This window comes from Streptopelia decaocto, assembly GCF_964273445.1.
Source record: "Streptopelia decaocto genome assembly, chromosome: 5".
Classification (NCBI taxonomy): domain Eukaryota; kingdom Metazoa; phylum Chordata; class Aves; order Columbiformes; family Columbidae; genus Streptopelia; species Streptopelia decaocto.
Genome location: NC_138659.1, coordinates 1410071 through 1425416, shown reverse-complemented (window position 1 = coordinate 1425416; position 15346 = coordinate 1410071). Strand labels below are relative to the sequence as shown.

General features: G+C 42.8%; 2 protein-coding genes across 4 annotated transcripts in view; both read right to left on the bottom strand.

Moving 5' to 3' along the window:
* The window catches only part of AGBL4 (AGBL carboxypeptidase 4), a gene marked incomplete at its 3' end in the record, with an annotated part of 860906 nt that overhangs the window by 322402 nt on the left and 523158 nt on the right, over positions 1–15346 (bottom strand). The gene's annotated exons all lie outside the window — the stretch shown is intronic.
* BEND5 (BEN domain containing 5) overlaps positions 1–15346 on the bottom strand; it is a 30603-nt gene that overhangs the window by 8008 nt on the left and 7249 nt on the right. The window contains exons 2-4 of one of the 3 annotated variants that reach the window (XM_082054679.1): positions 8483–8616; positions 6473–6842; positions 546–694 (exon numbers count right to left, since the gene is read on the bottom strand). In XM_082054679.1, the coding sequence (XP_081910805.1) occupies positions 546–694; positions 6473–6842; positions 8483–8616 (653 nt within the window). Of the gene's footprint in view, positions 1–545; positions 695–6466; positions 6843–8482; positions 8617–15346 lie in introns of all 3 variants that reach the window. The other 2 variants (XM_082054678.1, XM_082054680.1) reach the window with 2 other exon arrangements.

Below are 15346 nucleotides of genomic sequence, written 5' to 3'. Positions count from 1 at the left end.
AAACTGCAGCTGGATGCTGCTCCATTGCCATTATGAAAGGTCTGGAAAGCAGCGCTCCGTGAGCTCAATGCAGCGGCAACGCTCCCACCAGATCCACGGCAGCCCATTCGCATTCCAGGGTTCATAGCTATCTACCGGACTCCAGCTCCACCAAATCATTAAGGCTTCTCTGCAATACGACTACAGCACATCAGCAACATTAAAAACCTTTTAGGAAAAAGTATTTCTGTTAAATAGACTAATGTGACTTTACAATGCGGGTTACTGACTTTATGTGCATCACCGATTGAAGACTATTACCAATTTGCTTGCGCATGCATGTTTAATAACTATATTCCTATGCTGTGCAGCATTCGATGCTCTCATCACTTTCTGTGCTGTCCATAGTTGTGTAATTTCAGTTTTCCTCAGCAAACAGCACACCTTACAAACACTGAGGAAGTCTCTATGAGCTGCTCCCATGCAAAACCCCCGGGATCAGGAAAATTCCACAAGAAAATCACCTGATGGACATATACAAATTATTCATTCATTATTTCAAATACCTTTCCATTCTCGAGAATATACTTGTCCATCACTGGAACAGGGGCGGGATAGTACGTTGATGTATTTGCTTCCTCACTGAAGGTCTTCTGTACCTCAGGTTCAGGCTCAACTGATTCTGGTTTTACCTTTTCAAGCTCAATGGCAGGTCCTAGACAGTTAAAAAAAGAGAGCTGTCTGCTATCGACAGAACACGAGCCCCACCGCCTCAGCACCCACACGCAGCACCAAATAGCACATCGGTCACCTCCATTGCAGAGTCTAAACAAAATCCTACTTCTGAGCATCAATAATAAAAACAGGATCAGTAACTCTGCTTTATAAACATTCAACCTTCTAAATTACCATTAAACATTTTAATTTTATTCTTAAAGCATGTGGGCAGTTACAGGTATGAGTAAGATTGCTTCAATGTACGCTATGGAAATCATGGTGAAAAGACACCGAAATCAGAAACCAAAAGCAACAATAGTAATTCTTCAAATAAGAATTACTACGCGGTTGCATAGAAACCTGCAGAATTTACTGTGAAAATTACAAAAATTACACATTTTATCAAAATTTGAAATATCTTTAGATATAACAGAGGTACATTGAAAATAGCGAGGACCTACAGAAATGCTGTAAAGGAAACAGGCTGAGGCTACTTATGCTAAGGGATCATGCACAGAAAGAGTATCCGAGGTTAAAAAACCAACACAGAAATTAGAATTTTGATTGTCCAATCCATCCAACACACTGATTTTTATTTTTAATGTAATCAACACAAATTAAGCACAGATTAAACAACAGAACACTACTAGGCATATGTTTGAGGCTTCAAAGGAGAATAATTGTCAGTCATCAGCTTTTCCAGATCAAACTTAAAAAGTGTTCCTAAAAAGACAAAAGAACAAAATGAACTGATGCGTGGACCGGCTTTCATGATCCATTCCGTGCAGAGGTCACACCACAAGTCTGGGAAGAGGCTGCGGCCTCAGGCCTGTCCCTGCCCCTTGGTGGCCCTGGGACCACCAGGAGCTCCTGCAGCCACTGACGTTCCGCGCGGGGACAGCGCTTCGTTAACACGGCAAGGTTCGTTAACAGCGCTCAGACCCTGCGCACCGTGGTGATCACCACTTCCAGAGCTATAAGGATAAACTTGTAAGAGCTATATAGGACGGGGCTGGTGCTGAGAGCAGCGCAGCCCAACCTTGGCACCTCCAACAAAGGGCAATTCAATCATCAGGCCCCAGTTCAGCGTCCCTGAGCACACAGACCAAGCCCTGAATTGTTCTAACTCTGCAAGTGAAGCTGCCACCACCCATTTTAAATGGTTTCTGGATCTGGAAGAAGTAAAGCTTTCATTCCTCCTTGGTGCAGTTTCATTTAGAGATTATTATGCAGCGATATTAGCGTTTCCTCCATTGTCAGCATTTGACATTTACCCTATAGCTTATGCTACACCTACACAGCCAGCTAAATGTCCTCAGCCGACTGTTACTTGGCACTCAGCACCAACTAGAAGTTGTCTCAGCGACTCAGACAATCCCATACTGCAGGGCCACCAACATGAGGGTCTTAAGAGCCATACGCAATGCCTGCATGGCGCAAGTAACCACAAAAAATACCATAATAATCTTAATAAGCACCTCTACTATCATAAACATACAACGCTACAGCCAAGGCAAACTACACTGTCTAGATTTGAGACTGCTGCACTGATTTAGCCTGAACAAAGCCCCAGTCCTGCCCCCAGCGCAGTGGGGGCCCCCGGGCGGGCCGGTGCAGCCACGTCGCTGCTATTGGGGACTCAAGGAGTGAACGTTCAGCTGTTACTTTACGAACACATCCTTCCGCAAAGCGCTATTTGGAGTCCTCTTATACTTTCAAAGTTGTTTTGAGGAAGACGCCCAATTCTAACCACCTTCTTCCTAGAAGGAAACACTTCTCTCAGTTTAAACACTTACACTAGTTGCTATTTAAAAGTCTTTCACTGTTTTGCTTATAGTAACATATTGACACCAAATCCACAGCTTGGATTTGGTTTCCAGAGTTCCCCCAAGAAAAACAGCTGATTAAAGTCCACAAGAACCATAGCTCGAGCAGGTCAGAAACACCAGGCTTTCCTGCTTGCTTCTAAATCACCATCAGAAAGCCTTTAAGATGTCTTCTTTCATACTCTGCTCCACTATTCTCTTCCCAAACAGAAATCTGCCCCTAACTAGGCAGTCTTCACAGTTACTTCACCAGCTACTAAAGGCTGAATTTTCAGCCTGGTGTGTTGTGAATGAGACATGCAACTCGCACTATTGCCTCCCTGCTAACGGGACCTGTGTCCAGAACTAGAGTTGTGCACCACGCACCATATTCTCCAAGTTTCCTCTCTCTGTAGCTCTCACGCTCTGCATCTTATTTTAAAGACGATGCGTGGGACATACAAAAACATAAGCCACTATCTAAAGGTTGGGCTTCTGTAATAGTACTGATAGTACTTATGTTTCCATAAGATCTTAGATGGCAGCAACTCCAGTCGCAGGATGAAGAGGTCGAAGGGTTCCCTTCACCGCTTCTCGTCCTCAAAAATGCATCTTAGGCCATGTGCTACTCAGAAATCAGGAAATAAGCCAAAAGAAATCCACTGATAAAGCGGTCAACGTATGTTTGCAAGCAGCAAGCTGCTTTTCCACATGGTCTATGAGAATTTGAACAAAAACAATAGGAGGCTGAGAAGCGGTAATGTTATATACATATATATATATATGGTACTTCTTGTACTCGTTCTTGATAGAAACCTTGGATCGTTGTACATCAAAAGGCCAAACAGATCTAGAAAAGCTGAATAACAGTAATTCCTTACATGTGGTAAGACACAAACACCGTTTCGTTCTTGCTATCCTGTTCTCCATGCCAAGACACTGTAGACTGGATTACTGAAATTAAACTGGGATTAAAAGTAACCAGCTGGGGGCTGTGTGTGTGTTGATGAATGAATGTGAACGCATGAGGGTGAATATACTCCCTGACTTTAGAGCAACACTAATTCTTAGCAATACAAATGAAAACGCAGCATTTATCAGGGATCGACCAACACTCAAACATCATCCCTGATACAACTTCACTACTCCTGGCCATATACAACCATAGTAAAGTGCACAGATCTTACCCTGGAGACAACTACTTTCTCAAAAGTTATTGCAATTCCTATCTTTTGCAATCCAAGGACTATCTAAAGTTAGGCTTACAGGGGGGAGTCAGTGATTTAATTCTCTAAATCACCTTCCTGTCTACTGATAAAAAGAGGGCAAATTAGTGTGTTTTCAGATGGGCAGAACAAAGATAAACTCCAAAGGTGTAGGATTGCAGGGCGTGCTGACGCCACGCTAGGAAAGGGCAAAGAGGCCTTGGCTGCGTTCCCTCTTCCCACAAGCGTGGCTCAAGTCTAGGAGCAGAGACAAAGGCCTAAGTCTAATGCAGAACACATTGACTTTCAGCTGCTCACCCAAATCACCATATTGATGGGAAATGAGGAGACTGAATACTTGACTGGATGTTAGCTCAAGAGCCTGTGCTATATTTGATCTGCAAGTTTAAAATGGCAACAGGCACGCGTCTCCCACAGCTGCAATTCATCAGCACAAACCAGCTGTCATCTCATGCAAAGAAATCAGGAGTCTCTAAGGTGAACCAGAAATGCAATTAATTTGCATTAAGTCCAGCCTGCTAGAAGTGCAGTGTAACATAAATTACGTGTAATTTGAAACTCTGGGTTTAAGAGATTGCTGCAATAACTGAAGACGAATTCAGGATGTAATCTATTTTCTGAACAATTTTCACAGATTATTCACAGATCCAAACATACCTCATTTATAAGCTGCAAAAGCAAGGAAGACCAAAGAAGTCTTTACAACTCTATTTCTTGATTAAAAGGAGCACTTTTCTCATACTGTCATCAGACTCTCTAATTTAGGATTTGCTGAAGATGTCTCCCTTTCTAATCATTCATAAATCTTGTACTGATTTTTCTAGAATCTCGTTGATTCTGCACTGTGAACGCGGCTACAAGGAAAGACAAGAGTTAGCAGCAGTTAACACGCTGAGTCTCAGCAAACACACGCCCTGCGAAGGACACAGCTCAGAGGGCCAAGTTCTACCTTTGTCATCCACCAAAAGTTCCATACAAGTCATAACAAGGGATATTTTGGGGGGAGTTAACTATAATTCGTATTTGTCCAGGTACGTGATTAAATTAAAAGAATTTGTCTTCAATGTAATTGAGTCCAGTTGTAAAGCAGGTGCCAGACTTCTACCCTGGAAATTTGAGCTCAGTATTTCTAGAAGATTCAGTATTTTTCCAAGAGGTTTTGGCTGGTCGCTTTGGTTTTGTTTGGGTTTTTCGTTTGTTTTTTCCTCAATTTTCTTCCAAGCTTTCTTGATTCAGCTCAGGTAAGAAACGCATCCTTGCTCAAAGTGAACGAAAGGAGACAGAACTCAGGAGCCGTCTCCATTTCACTGCTGCTCTCAGCACGGCAATTGCTCTCAAGTCTACCAACTCAACGGGTATTTTACGCTGCCTACCAACATCTGGCTGGAGCTCCGTCCGCACAAACCCCAGCTAACTACTTGCAGATGAAGAAACATCTTTCCATCCAAGGCAAATTTTAGAAAGCTCAGTGGAATCTCCTGCCAACCACATCACGTTTTTTTTCAGGCTGCGGAAACCTCGCCTATTTAGTTTTATTAAAAAAATTAACTAGAATGTGTATAATAAGTAACGACATTTTAATTATGCACAGTGTAACAATGATGAGCATTCACACACACCCGGTTTCAATGGTCGGATGCTACTCGGAGAAGCCGGCTCCGGCTCGGGGCGCCCCTCACCACATGCTACGGCTCAGGCACATGCGTTCTCCTTGGGGTTCATCAACGCAACTCAAGACCCACATGCAAATCACATGCGCTCGTTCAAGACAAGGAGAGGAGCCAATTTCCAAGTTACATGCAAAAAATTAAGTTTCCAGATACACAAAGGCAGACGTAAAAACCAGCATGCTCAGATCGGATGCACAAATTTGAACCAAGTTTCAGTCACCGAGCACATCTTCAACACAGCAGTACCACATTCTAATAGCAAATAAATAGAAAATTAGTAAAATATTTGAAGGTATTTCGAGGGCACCATCTTCAATGAAAAGGATGAACTTTTTATTTGGTCTTTTTTTTTTCCCATTTATTCCAACATAACGGTTAAATAATTGTTATAAACCAAAACAAAGGATCGATTGACTCAAGATGCTTAAAATTTAAACCCAAATTACACAAACCTGCATTTTGTAACAAATGTTGATAAACGGGACACTAATATAAAGAAGTTGTTTTAATTATTCTTTAACAATGCATTATTTTTCAAATAGCATGGCTGCTTAACGCCACTGCTAAGAAGTTCAGGAATATACCACATTCTCATGAGCTACGAATGGGAAGAGGGGCAGAAAAGGGAAGGTAACACAGTCACATAACAATAACCAAAATCCCTAACTGAAAAGAAGAAGATAGTTTTAGCCCAAATATTAATTCCGCTGCCTTTTCTTTCCTTTTTTTTCCCCTCTCAAAACTGGAACATATTGGTATATTTTGCAGATGATGCTTTATTATCTTTTTCAGCATATACTGGAAGGTCAGAGACTCTTTAAAATACAGCTGCTTAAAACGGCACTCTGCTTCAACCACCCCAGCACAAAGACCTCTGCTATCATTAAAGCGAACCCCAGACGTACAGAGCATACAAATTCAACACATATTGTACAGCCAGAGCAGAAAACCCTTTTAACATTCAATGTCCAGTTTAACAACCACTGCTATTCTTCAAATACGTTTCCATTACTATTGATCACACTTGCAAAATTCATTAAAACTAGTCCCATTTAAGTCCGGCACTTACCACTACCTAGTCTTAGAAGCAGTACATCCTGGAGTCTCCTGTTCAAGTCTCTGAGCTCTTTCATTTCTGACACGAGTGCCCCATACTCCTTGAGCTTCTTTGCCTGTTGCACGAGCTGTCTCCGCGTCCTCTCGAGCTCCTGCTGAATGTGTCTCATTTCTTCTTGTTGCTGTTGGTAACTCCTCAGCAATTCTTCGTAAAGAATCCGAGGAACTACAGCATCGTCCATATTGTTCATGCCTTCTGAAGTCTCCATAAAAACCTCCTCGGGGCTGGAAGTATTACTGAGACTCATCCCATTCTGTTTTTCAAGGCGGGCAACAACTGCTTCAATGCTTTTGTGTGTACCTTCGCTTTGCTTCCTCCCATCTTGTCTCTGCATGTTACAATAAAAAAAAAAAAAAATAAAAATCAATCAATTAGGGGAGCAGGAAGATGCAAGAAAAGTTCAAATTCTACAGACTTGGCCACTGTCACTAGTCTTGTCTTCCAAAAAAAAGCATGATAAAGTCTGCCTGCGAAAAATGTTTTGCCTACCAGATTCTTGTGGATCCAGCTCATCACTGTGGTGCACGCGGAACTCTGCGAAACACACAGACAAACTTCCCAGGCGGTTCGAGGCCTTCCTGTCTGCATTTGTGCAACACTTGCAGGCTGAATGCATAGAGCTCACTCGATTCCGTGTAAAAAGATAATTAATTTCTTTTAAGGAAAAAAAAAAAAGGATCTGGATCTCTCTTCCTTTGAAGTTTAGCCATTTAGATTCCCAACAGCAATTGATTTTCTGATAAGTAAGAGAATGAATCAACTGCGTGCTGTGTTTGTCACCTGTAACCACATCAGAGATGAAAGTGGCAAACCATGCAAAGCTGTTTGGTGAACAGAGGGCTTGTCCTTCCCACGCTTCGGGAGACAAAACCTCCTGTGAGTGCTCCTCCAGCACGCTCACCCTCTGCCTGGGGCAAGTGGCTGAGTAACACTGTCAGACTGGAGACAGAAAATACACCATCCAGTCTCAACTTCCCGCTCAACTGATTCCTTCTCTATCAGTACCGCATTGCAGGGGCTTCATCCCCTTGGAGCTCCAGCAGCATCTGCACAAACCCTGCAAATTAAAGCACACCTCTTGCCTGGGGCCTGGGTAGCGCTATTAAAATGTGACAGCCCGGGGAAAAGTCACTAAGTTTGATTGGCCAAATCTGGAAAAAAGCATTTGAACTTCCAAGCAACTGCATGGAAAGCAAGCGTAGCTCATCAGTTAGAGACAAGAAGCTGACGCTATCCGTTCCCATACCACGATATCCATGAGCAAAGTGGCAGAAAATGAGGTTATTTGATGTTCTGCCTGCTCCACGCATGTTCAAAAAAAAAGAGAAGAAAAGTACAAAAAGAATGCTGGCCCACCATAAAGAAATGTACTCGTATCATTCCTGCAGCTGCAAAACACATGAAGCCACAGAGGAATATTTTATTCTGAAGGCTGGCAGACTTTTAAAGAAATCATTTGATATAAAAAAAATAAATACATTTACATAGCAGGTTTCTGGCATCTGGACCTAAAAACGCAACTGAGGGTTCTAAGGGAGACCCACAGTCCCGGCAGTTTGGCTGCTCAGCCGCTGCTGCCATTGGGGAGTCTCAGCGCACCCTCCCAGCTCCAAGATCGTCCACAAGTGCCACCCAGAGCAGCTGCTCCATGGTCATGTAAGCGGTGACTTTGAGAGCATCCTGGGCCAAAGTGGAAGAGCATTGTTCCAAAAACCTCAAATGGCAACTAAACCGTGTCGATGGTACAAACAGGAAAATGTTCAACTGCACAGAAATCAGGCTTTGAAAATGTGTCCCCCGCCCCCATCCACAATTTGACCCAATTTCACCAAACCGTTTGAAGGGGATCAAAAGCAGGCCTGGAATTCTTAAGCTATGATGCCCGTATATGCCCCAAGTACTTCCAAGAGAAAAGAAAGAAAAATAAAAGAAAAAAAGAATTAAAAACAAAAGGAAAGACTTCAGTACCTTACTGTGTCTAAGCTCCACATCTTCTTCCCCATAATCTGTAACCTCCCCAGCTTCTTCTACGTGATTGAGAGAGAGTTTGGGGATTTTAATTTTCTTCTGCATCACACTGTTCTCAAGGTCAGTTTTGTCCTCTAAAATGTATATTGAAAATAAAATTTTGTTACATTAATCAGTGTTCTTACTTCCAAATACTACATGACTTAGAAAAAACCCCTCCCATCCTTCAGTCCCCTCACAATACTATATTTGAATTAATCCACGGCGTAACTCAACTGACGCCCACTGGCGATTCTAGAGATTCAACAGGCTGGCAAGCTGGCCAAACACAGGAATAAACACTGTGAGTGAGCAAAAGTGTCAATGAGCAGCCTGTGCTATCGCTAAAATAAGAGTTGATGCTGTAAATAAAACAACTTCCTAAAAAACAGGTGTAGCGCTCTAAATTACGTTACCAATAGTATTTTCATATTCATAATCTGTTGCTGCGGTTCAAACTCGGTTTAGGTTTAGAGTGAAAACAAACTTGGGAATTCCCGCTCTGGTTAGAAAGCACCAGCTGCCAGCAGCACAGACCTATGGGCACGCGTGGCGAGGCGCAGGCCTGGGAAAGGCTGGTATGGACCAAATCTGAAATGACATTACTATACGAACCCTATTGCATTAGTTAATGGTACCAATCCTTTTGCTTTAGATACACAAACCCAATAAATGCTTATATTAAACTTTGAATTTCATTTTAAAAATGAAGTAAAATATGTTCAAATCCAGAATATTCTAACATAACTCAAAATTAGGTACTTCAAGAGATTATTCTGCAAATAAGTTCGGAATATTTGAATGTTCCTGAAAAGGTATAAAGGGGAAAGGGTATCTATAGTAGAGTCTCCCTAAATGTGCCTGTGATGGGTGAAACTCCTGCGGAGCAGACAAGGTCTTAACAGATTCACCAGCTTGACTGATTCCTCAAGACACAGACGAGGAGAAACCATCCCAGCTCTGAAGTGCTGTACACTGAGCGCTTATAGGAAGAAAACATTGGGAATCTCCTTGTCCACCCGCAAACTGTATTTTACGAGGTGTCCCAGGAACGTTTGTGAAGGTGCCGATGAGGACGGATTAGTGAGCGCTTAGTTGCATTGACTTTTGCTTTCTCAAATCAGCATCTCTCCACAGGACCTCAAAACGGTTACTGTCGACAGCGTAGAAAAGGGAAACAAAGGTAAATCACTGCTTAATGAGGAGCAAGGCATTAATTAGAAATGAATTACACAGACGCAATTCATTTTGTTGCAAATAGAAATGGATCTCTTGTAGGCAAATGGTGATATTACAGCCCAAGGCTATGTAAAGAGAATAGGCACAGAACATGTAGAATAAGGCATCAGACAACCTGAAATGAAATGCAGATGGTAGCAATAAATACTTAGACAGATGCAAAAAGAAACAGATAAACAACAAAAAACCAGCTAGGCTTATTTTAGATCATGGTCATTCCCCTGAGCATCACGAATGCTTAGCCCAGTAAAACAAAAGGCAATCCAACTGTTTCCGTTTTGAAAAATAAGCCTCTACGTTTTCATTTATCTGGAAAATGTAGGTTCATCAGAAAAGTGAGATAACCCAATTCTGCTGCCAGAGTGCCAAGAAGAAAATAAGAGAGCCCGTCTTCAAAAACATACAGTTCCAGACTAAAGGACAGACTGATGGTATTGCTGTCTTCTTGGAAGGACAAAAATTTAAGAATAAATCAATCCATGTTGAACGAAAAACAGAACCCACAACTTCTTCTGACTGTCCTGGTGGACAACAGGATGACCATGAGCCAGCACTGGGCCCTTGTGGCCAGGAAGCCAATGGTACCTGGGGTGTATTACAAGAGGGGTGGTTAGTAGATCGAGAGAGGTTCTCCTGCCCCTCTGCTCTGCCCTGGGGAGACCACACCTGGAATCTTGTGTCCAGTTCTGGGCCCCTCAGTTCCAGCAGGACAGGGAACTGCTGGAGAGAGTCCAGCGCAGGGCAACAAAGATGCTGAAGGGAGTGGAGCATCTCCCTTATGAAGAAAGGCTGAGGGAGCTGGGGCTCTCTAGTTTGGAGAAGAGGGGTGACCTTATTAATGTTTATAAATATATAAAGGGTGAGTGCCACGAGGATGGAGCCAGGCTCTTCTCGGTGACAACCAATGGTAGGACAAGGGGTAATGGGATCAAACTGGAACACAGGAGGTTCCACTTAAATTTGAGAAGAAACTTCTTCTCAGTGAGGGTGGCAGAGCCTGGCCCAGGCTGCCCAGGGGGGTTGTGGAGTCTCCTTCTGTGCAGACATTCCAACCCGCCTGGACACCTTCCTGTGTAACCTCAGCTGGGTGTTCCTGCTCCATGGGGGGATTGCACTGGATGAGCTTTCCAGGGCCCTTCCAATCCCAAACATACTGTGATACTGTGATACATATTGTGGGGTATGGGGTAGACTGAGGAACGCTTTGCTAAAATACGTTCTCAGCACTCCTCCGAGGACGAGCAGCACAGCGCGCTGCAGAGCCGGCTCCTCTACACCCCTCTGCTGCTTCACCCGCCACAAAAGTGCAGCCCAACTCCTGCACCTATAGAATGCAGATCGGTATCTATGCTCTGCAACGACCTGGAAACAGCCCCCGTAGTCCTGCCCGGGGAAACACGAGTGGCGAAACCCCCCGGAAGGGTCACCGAGGAGCAGGCGCCTGTGCACACGACACAGGCACTCAGCAAATGCTTAACAATGAACAGAACAACCTAGACATCAAAGCTATTTGGAAGAACAGAAATATTGATCTTTGATTTTGGCTTTTCAAGTCAATTTAAAAAGGTTAAGAAGACTGAACAACATAAATGAAAGAAAGTACTTAGTTTGAGGTGAAAGAACTGAATTCATCTGAATTCTTCATTGTCTCCACTCTCCTCCCAGTTTCTCAGTTTGTCTGTGAAATTTATGTTTGCAAAACTTCACTGCTCAGCTGAAGTTCAATGGTTGTTTATGCACCTCCTTACAGATGCTCAGTTTGTACCTTACTGGTGTGTAACTATCAATATAGTTCTCCTTCATCTTTGACAAAGCTCTTCATTTGACTTTATTTTTATCCTCTAAATGAACCAGTAAGTTCAAGAATGAAACTCTTTTCTCCCCACAGAAAATGTGAAGAAACATAGGTGAAAATGAGTTTATATAAGCTAAAGCTCAGGAACTTTTAATTTAGTCAATGAGCAAATAATTTTATGTTCCTTTGCCTTCCAACCACAATAAATATAGTATTTTCCTCCATATTCTCTGGTCTTTGTAGGTGTATTTATACCTAGCACAATTCATCCAGTGTGTTGGATATGAAAAGGCCTTTTGTTTTACTTTTATTATTTATTTTTAAGTGCATTTCCAACCTCTGTGGGCTTCTGCATTAGCTGCAGATAGAGCCAGAAAAACCTCATTCCGAGTTTGAAGCTGATGCTGGAGTGCTGGCTCTTGTTCTGTAAATATTAATGGAATTTAGGAAGGAGAGGGAGGGAGAGAGAGGAGAGCAGGGGACGGGAGCAGAAGCACGAATGTGCATTTCAAGCAGTTCTCCTCAGGATTCTCTGTCTGTTGTTGCGCCAGCCTACAAGAAACAGGTTTAAAAAAAAGAATCCAGCAAAGAGCAAAACACATGGTTTGGAGCCAGAAGAAAACCAGGATATGAAGCAAATGGCTGGACAAGCTGCAATTCAGTGCCTGAAGCTACAGAAGAGTGAAGGGCAGCCCGAGAAAGGTGCCTCAGAGCCTCATTTTGTAATAACACAAATAATTTGTCAGAGACTTTGCCCCCAGTCATTTCAATCTTGCTACAAGTTCAAAACCGTACCTTCCCTTAGGTGGCCCCTATCAGATTGCCACAGACTTGTGGCCATTGTTCTTCCTATCTATGGAATAAGTAGTTCAGTGGTACTAAATACTGAGAAGCAGCACTTAACACACCTAATTAGGTGCTTCTAACAAAATGCGCGACGTAGAGGCACAATACAAGAATGGACAGCACTCATTCTCTCTGTTCTTTAAGAAGGGCTGTTCTGGAAGACACATGCAAATTAGGAAAAATTGCTTTTGTGCATAGTAGCCATAATACCAGCCAGAGAACATGGTATAGTGCGATGTGATATATAGAATAAAGCATGCTGGGAAAACTGTTCTCCAGGAAAAGGCCAGATTTGGAGAGATCTTGTCAGTCAGCTGCAGCAGGTACTGAAGTACGGGGCGCAAGAGCCACCACACGCGGGAGCAGGAGCAGCTCTCCCCATGCGGCCACCTGCAAAGCAAACGAAGCACTGAGCCATTTCGGGGTGGCTGGGAAGACATCTGGCCTCAGCAGTGCTGAAAGAAAGAGAAGCCGAACAAGCATTAGAGAATCTGTATCAACGAGCCAAGGATAAGATGTTTGGGGAATGTTTTCTTCGGTTGGGCCTTTGTTTCAGTGTCACCGTCAGTGCATCCAGGCCAAAAAGCTTCAAGTCTAGAGCGGCAGGGAAATGGGGCAGGGAAACGGGGCAGACCAAGCGACTCCACAGGGCCGTTAAATTCAGGTAGAAAGATGTTAGCGCTCTAAAACTGAACACTCTATCACGGGATGTAGAACAAAACTATGGGAATCTCAAAGTCTCCTTAAAACATTCCTTACTAATTTAGAAGTAGGGATTGAACAAACTAATCCCTTCAAAAAAAACAGTTCAAATGCTAATTTTTTTCCACCTTTGGAGTAGAAACTGGAACAAAGAGGAAAAGAGAGCTCTGCGCTCCAAATGGATGAGGGATGGCAGGTTTGGGATCGGTCCAAAGAAGGGGCTTGGCAATGCTGTAAATCTTACAGTAATAAAACGAAAGAACCTTGAGCAAAATTCATCCTTCCACTAAGCCTTCAAAAAAATTCCACCCCTTGTGAAAAATTATATACTGACAGATGAAAAAATATACCATCACCCTTCCTATTTCCAGGCATATATCCAACACATATGGACAACACCTGTACAAGATTCCCCCCTCCCTGCCGCACTGAATTGCTTTGCTACTGATTTAACCAGGTTGCTTCTACAGAGCAGGTAACGTCACCTGCCTTGGCACATTGTGCATCAGTTACGGCTCCTAAAGTAAAAGAGACTTAAAAACTGAAGCAAAAATCCCACAAGCAAAGGTATAGTTGGCGCCTCAAAGCAAATACACACACCAAGCACAAAAAGGCAGGGATTTCTAAGTGCCACTTAAACACAAATCAACAATAATCAATATTGCTGTGACTGAGAAGGCAAACAGCATGATAGTAGGAAAAAAAAGCCACCTAGTTGATTTGAAACTGGGAAAAAGGAATTATAAACTACTCTCTTCGCTAATTTAATGCAAACATTAAAGGAGGACTTTAGCAGGAAGAACAGATTTCAGAAAATATAATGATCCTGCAGGCTCAGCAGATAGAAAGGATACAGCAGTACAGTGAGATGAAGCCCAGCACCACAGAACAAACTAAGCAACAAAGAGATGAAGTGGAGCAACAAGGATGACGAACAGCAACAAAGTAGATGTGGTGTAATAGACAGGCAAGACTTCGGGCTGGAAATGGCAGAAAAGACTCTAAAAATCAAGAGAAATGGACAAAAATGGTAGGAAGATATGTTGGGCCATCCTAGAGATTTCTGCTAAGGATGGCAGAAAGGGAAGCTGACAACAAATTAAAGTAAAAAAAAGTGACGAATAAAAAGGTAGAACTCATCCGGGCTAGCATCGCTCCCAGACATTGAACAACTGAATAGTCCCGCAGCACTGCTCCAAAAACAGAACGTGACAATAACACTCCAACAAGCGACTAGAAGTATGTCTTGAGAGCAAAAAGAACAGCAAGCAAAGAAGGCAGAGGAGAACAACATCTCATGTAACACTGTGACAGGCAGGGCAGCAAGCACGGGAAGGTGAAGATGTGTTCTTGAGGAACCGGCCAAAAAAGGCCGTTAAATCTTGTGAAGTGAATTTCAATTAAGCGTAAAGAATAGGAAAGAGAGTGAAAATAATTCTTAATCAAATTGGGAAAAGGCAAGACAGAAAGGTCTTAACACTACCGCTTGACAGGTTTAGAGATGATGGGCAAGAAGGATGATGTGCCAGAAGCTTGAACCAAGAGCCGTGTCATACAAGGAAGAGAAAGATTGAGGAGCCAACCTCCTACAAGAGCAGAGGACAGATCATAGAAACGACCTGACCTCCTCAGTTCTGTCTTAAGTCCTACATCACGGCTGGCTCTTCCACATTCATATTCAGCACAATAATACAAGGAAATTCGCCGAGTATGGACCTGCTGCCGCTTTCACAAAGCCAGCCACTGAAGCAATACGTGGAGGCCTGAAAGCAGGCTTTTATTGATTCGAAAGTTAATACAACTTCAAACAATAATGAACCAAAACCAACATGGCTCAAAACTAATACAGCTAGAAATAATGGTTATTCTTTTTTTCTTTGTCAGCAAAACCCTCATTTAACGTTCAGTGGTATTAGAAGAGGACTTGGCTGCCGGAGAAACAGACGGAGCTGAGTGATCCCATAAAGACAGGACGTTACGCTGAGAAACAGGCACCCATGCTCTTCACAAGCCTGAGCACAGTTCTAATCCTGGATCCAATATTGACTTAAACAGTGACCCTGACTAACTCAACCTTTCCATCTTCCTGGCTCCATCTTCCCCACTGAAGTATTGTGCAGATTTGTTAATATTTGTCCAGTACTCTGAACATGTCTAACACAAAGGATTATAGCTATTATGGAACAACTCTCCTAAACCTTTCTGAAACAAATACAATCATTCAATATTACCATCAAATTAAA